At 44.3% G+C, this 2,088-nt stretch overlaps 1 protein-coding gene across 1 annotated transcript in view; it reads left to right on the forward strand.

Annotated features, from left to right (window-relative positions):
• Positions 1–728: 728 nt before the first annotated feature.
• Positions 729–2,088, forward strand: part of LOC101848632 (sodium/glucose cotransporter 4) — a gene marked incomplete at its 5' end in the record, with an annotated part of 6,377 nt that continues 5,017 nt past the window's right edge. Inside the window, 3 exons of the mRNA XM_013090407.2 lie at positions 729–928; positions 1,452–1,620; positions 1,824–2,039. Of these exons, the coding sequence (XP_012945861.2) occupies positions 729–928; positions 1,452–1,620; positions 1,824–2,039 (585 nt within the window). The remainder of the gene's footprint in view (positions 929–1,451; positions 1,621–1,823; positions 2,040–2,088) is intronic.

The raw sequence follows: 2,088 nt of genomic DNA on the forward strand, positions 1-2,088 counted from the left end.
CACACACACACACACACACACGCACACACACACACACACACACACACATACACTCACACGCATACACACACGACAATCTTTACTCTGATGTTCTCGTTTAATATTATTAGCTAGAGTGTTTTGTTTCTTTAATTTTCTCAGTCCTTCACTCTTCTCCCTCCTTCCTCCTCATGGCCAAGCGCTCTTCCTTCGAAAGCTCTATATGTCGAATAAGGTGTTACATTCATATCACTGGTGTCCGATTCTAACTATGTATACACCAAATTAGGTCGAACACTTTTTGGGGGTCTCAAACTATGATGCCAACAACCGCGATTACAAATGGTTGTCCTATAATAGGTAAAAATAATTCTCCACACAAATGACTTGAGAAGTCATGGAAAATTATGAGAAAGACATTTCATTACATAAAAAAAATGAAAAGGGTTGACCTAATTTGGTGGATATATTGTTAGAGACGGTCACCGACGAATTATAACCACCACCCCTCCCAGTTGTTCAGCTGGAGCGATTTCTCTTTAGTGGGTGATTGGCAGGTGATCTGGTGTGATTTGTTCCTACCTTCTTTCCTATCAGACATCTATCGCCTTTATATCTCGCCTCCCTCTTTTTTCTGTATGTTACTCTCTTGTAACACATCTATTCTTCGGCACTTACATGACCTTATTGCGTTGCAAGTGCCGTAACACTCTTACTAAAACTAGATTTCTCTCTGTTGAACTTTCCAGTTGGAAAACCTGACGTTCTGGACGTTCCGGAAGAGAGACGTACCGGAAGTTGTCTACGAGGTCAACAGTAATACAGAAAGTCGCACGGACCCCGAGGTGGCGGAAACTTCTCTCAACGGTGACGCCCCCGTCACTCCCCAGGACTTCTCCGCGAGCTACTGTTGCCCATTATGCCGTATCCCGCCAGTCCATGTTTTTAAGTTGTCCATCCAAGTTACTCTTTGTCTCCCTTGGCTCTCCTGCCTCATGTTCTTCCTTCAAGCACCTCTTTCACAATGGCCTTGTGTCGTTTAAAGTGGACATAGTATTGTATTTTCTTACATTTTCATTTTATTCAGTTGGGTTTGTCGTGTGCGGAGAATCTGATACACCTCAATGTCAGATAGAACATTGTAATTCTGAGGTAGCGGCTTGAATGGCACATTATTTTACTGTACACCACATTCCTTTATTGAACTCCACATTCCTTTACTGAATTCCAGATTCCTTTATTTCATGCAACATTCCTTTATTGAGCACCACATTCCTTTGTTGAACGTCAGATTGCTTTATTTAATGCCGCATTCCTTTATTTAATGCCACATTCCTTTATTGAATGACACATTTGTTTTTATTGATCACAACATTCCTTCGTTGAATGTCACATTCCTTTATTGATTGCAACATTCCTTTATTGAACACCATATTCTTTTATTGAACACCAAATCCCCTCTGTCTCCCCAGGCTGTTTGTGATCGTTTTGGTCGGTGTAAGCATCGCCTGGATCCCTCTCATCAAACAGTCTCAGGAGGGACAACTCTTTATGTACATCCAGGCTGTCACTGGCTACATCGCTCCACCCATCTCCGCCATCTTTCTCTTGGCTATCTTCGTGCCCAGGATCAACGAAAAGGTCTGTGCCTCATAGACAACCTAATAGTATTGATTGGGGGGGTGGGGGGGTGGAGGGGGGTTAATCATACCTTTTCACATTTCAGAACGAAAAGGTCTTTGCCTCTTAGATAACCCATCATCATCACCATTACCATCATCTTTACTACAACACTTTAATATGAATTTTGACTCGTCGTCGTAACCACTATCCCTCCTCCACAGGGCGCGTTCTGGGGCGTGATTTGTGGTCAAGCGACAGGCATCATCCGTCTGGTCCTGGACTTCATCTACCCGTCCCCGGGCTGTGGTGAGGAGGACACGAGGCCGTCAGTGGTGTCCGGCGTCCACTTCACCTACTTCTCCATCATCGTCTTCATGGTCACCGTCATAATTGCCGTGGGCGTGTCCTTGTTGACCAAGCCTCAAGCCAGGATGGAGGTCTGTCTGTCTGTCTGTCTGTCTGTCTGTCTGTCTGTCTGTCTGTCTG

Source organism: Aplysia californica, unplaced genomic scaffold (assembly GCF_000002075.1).
Source record: "Aplysia californica isolate F4 #8 unplaced genomic scaffold, AplCal3.0 scaffold01265, whole genome shotgun sequence".
NCBI lineage: Eukaryota > Metazoa > Mollusca > Gastropoda > Aplysiida > Aplysiidae > Aplysia > Aplysia californica.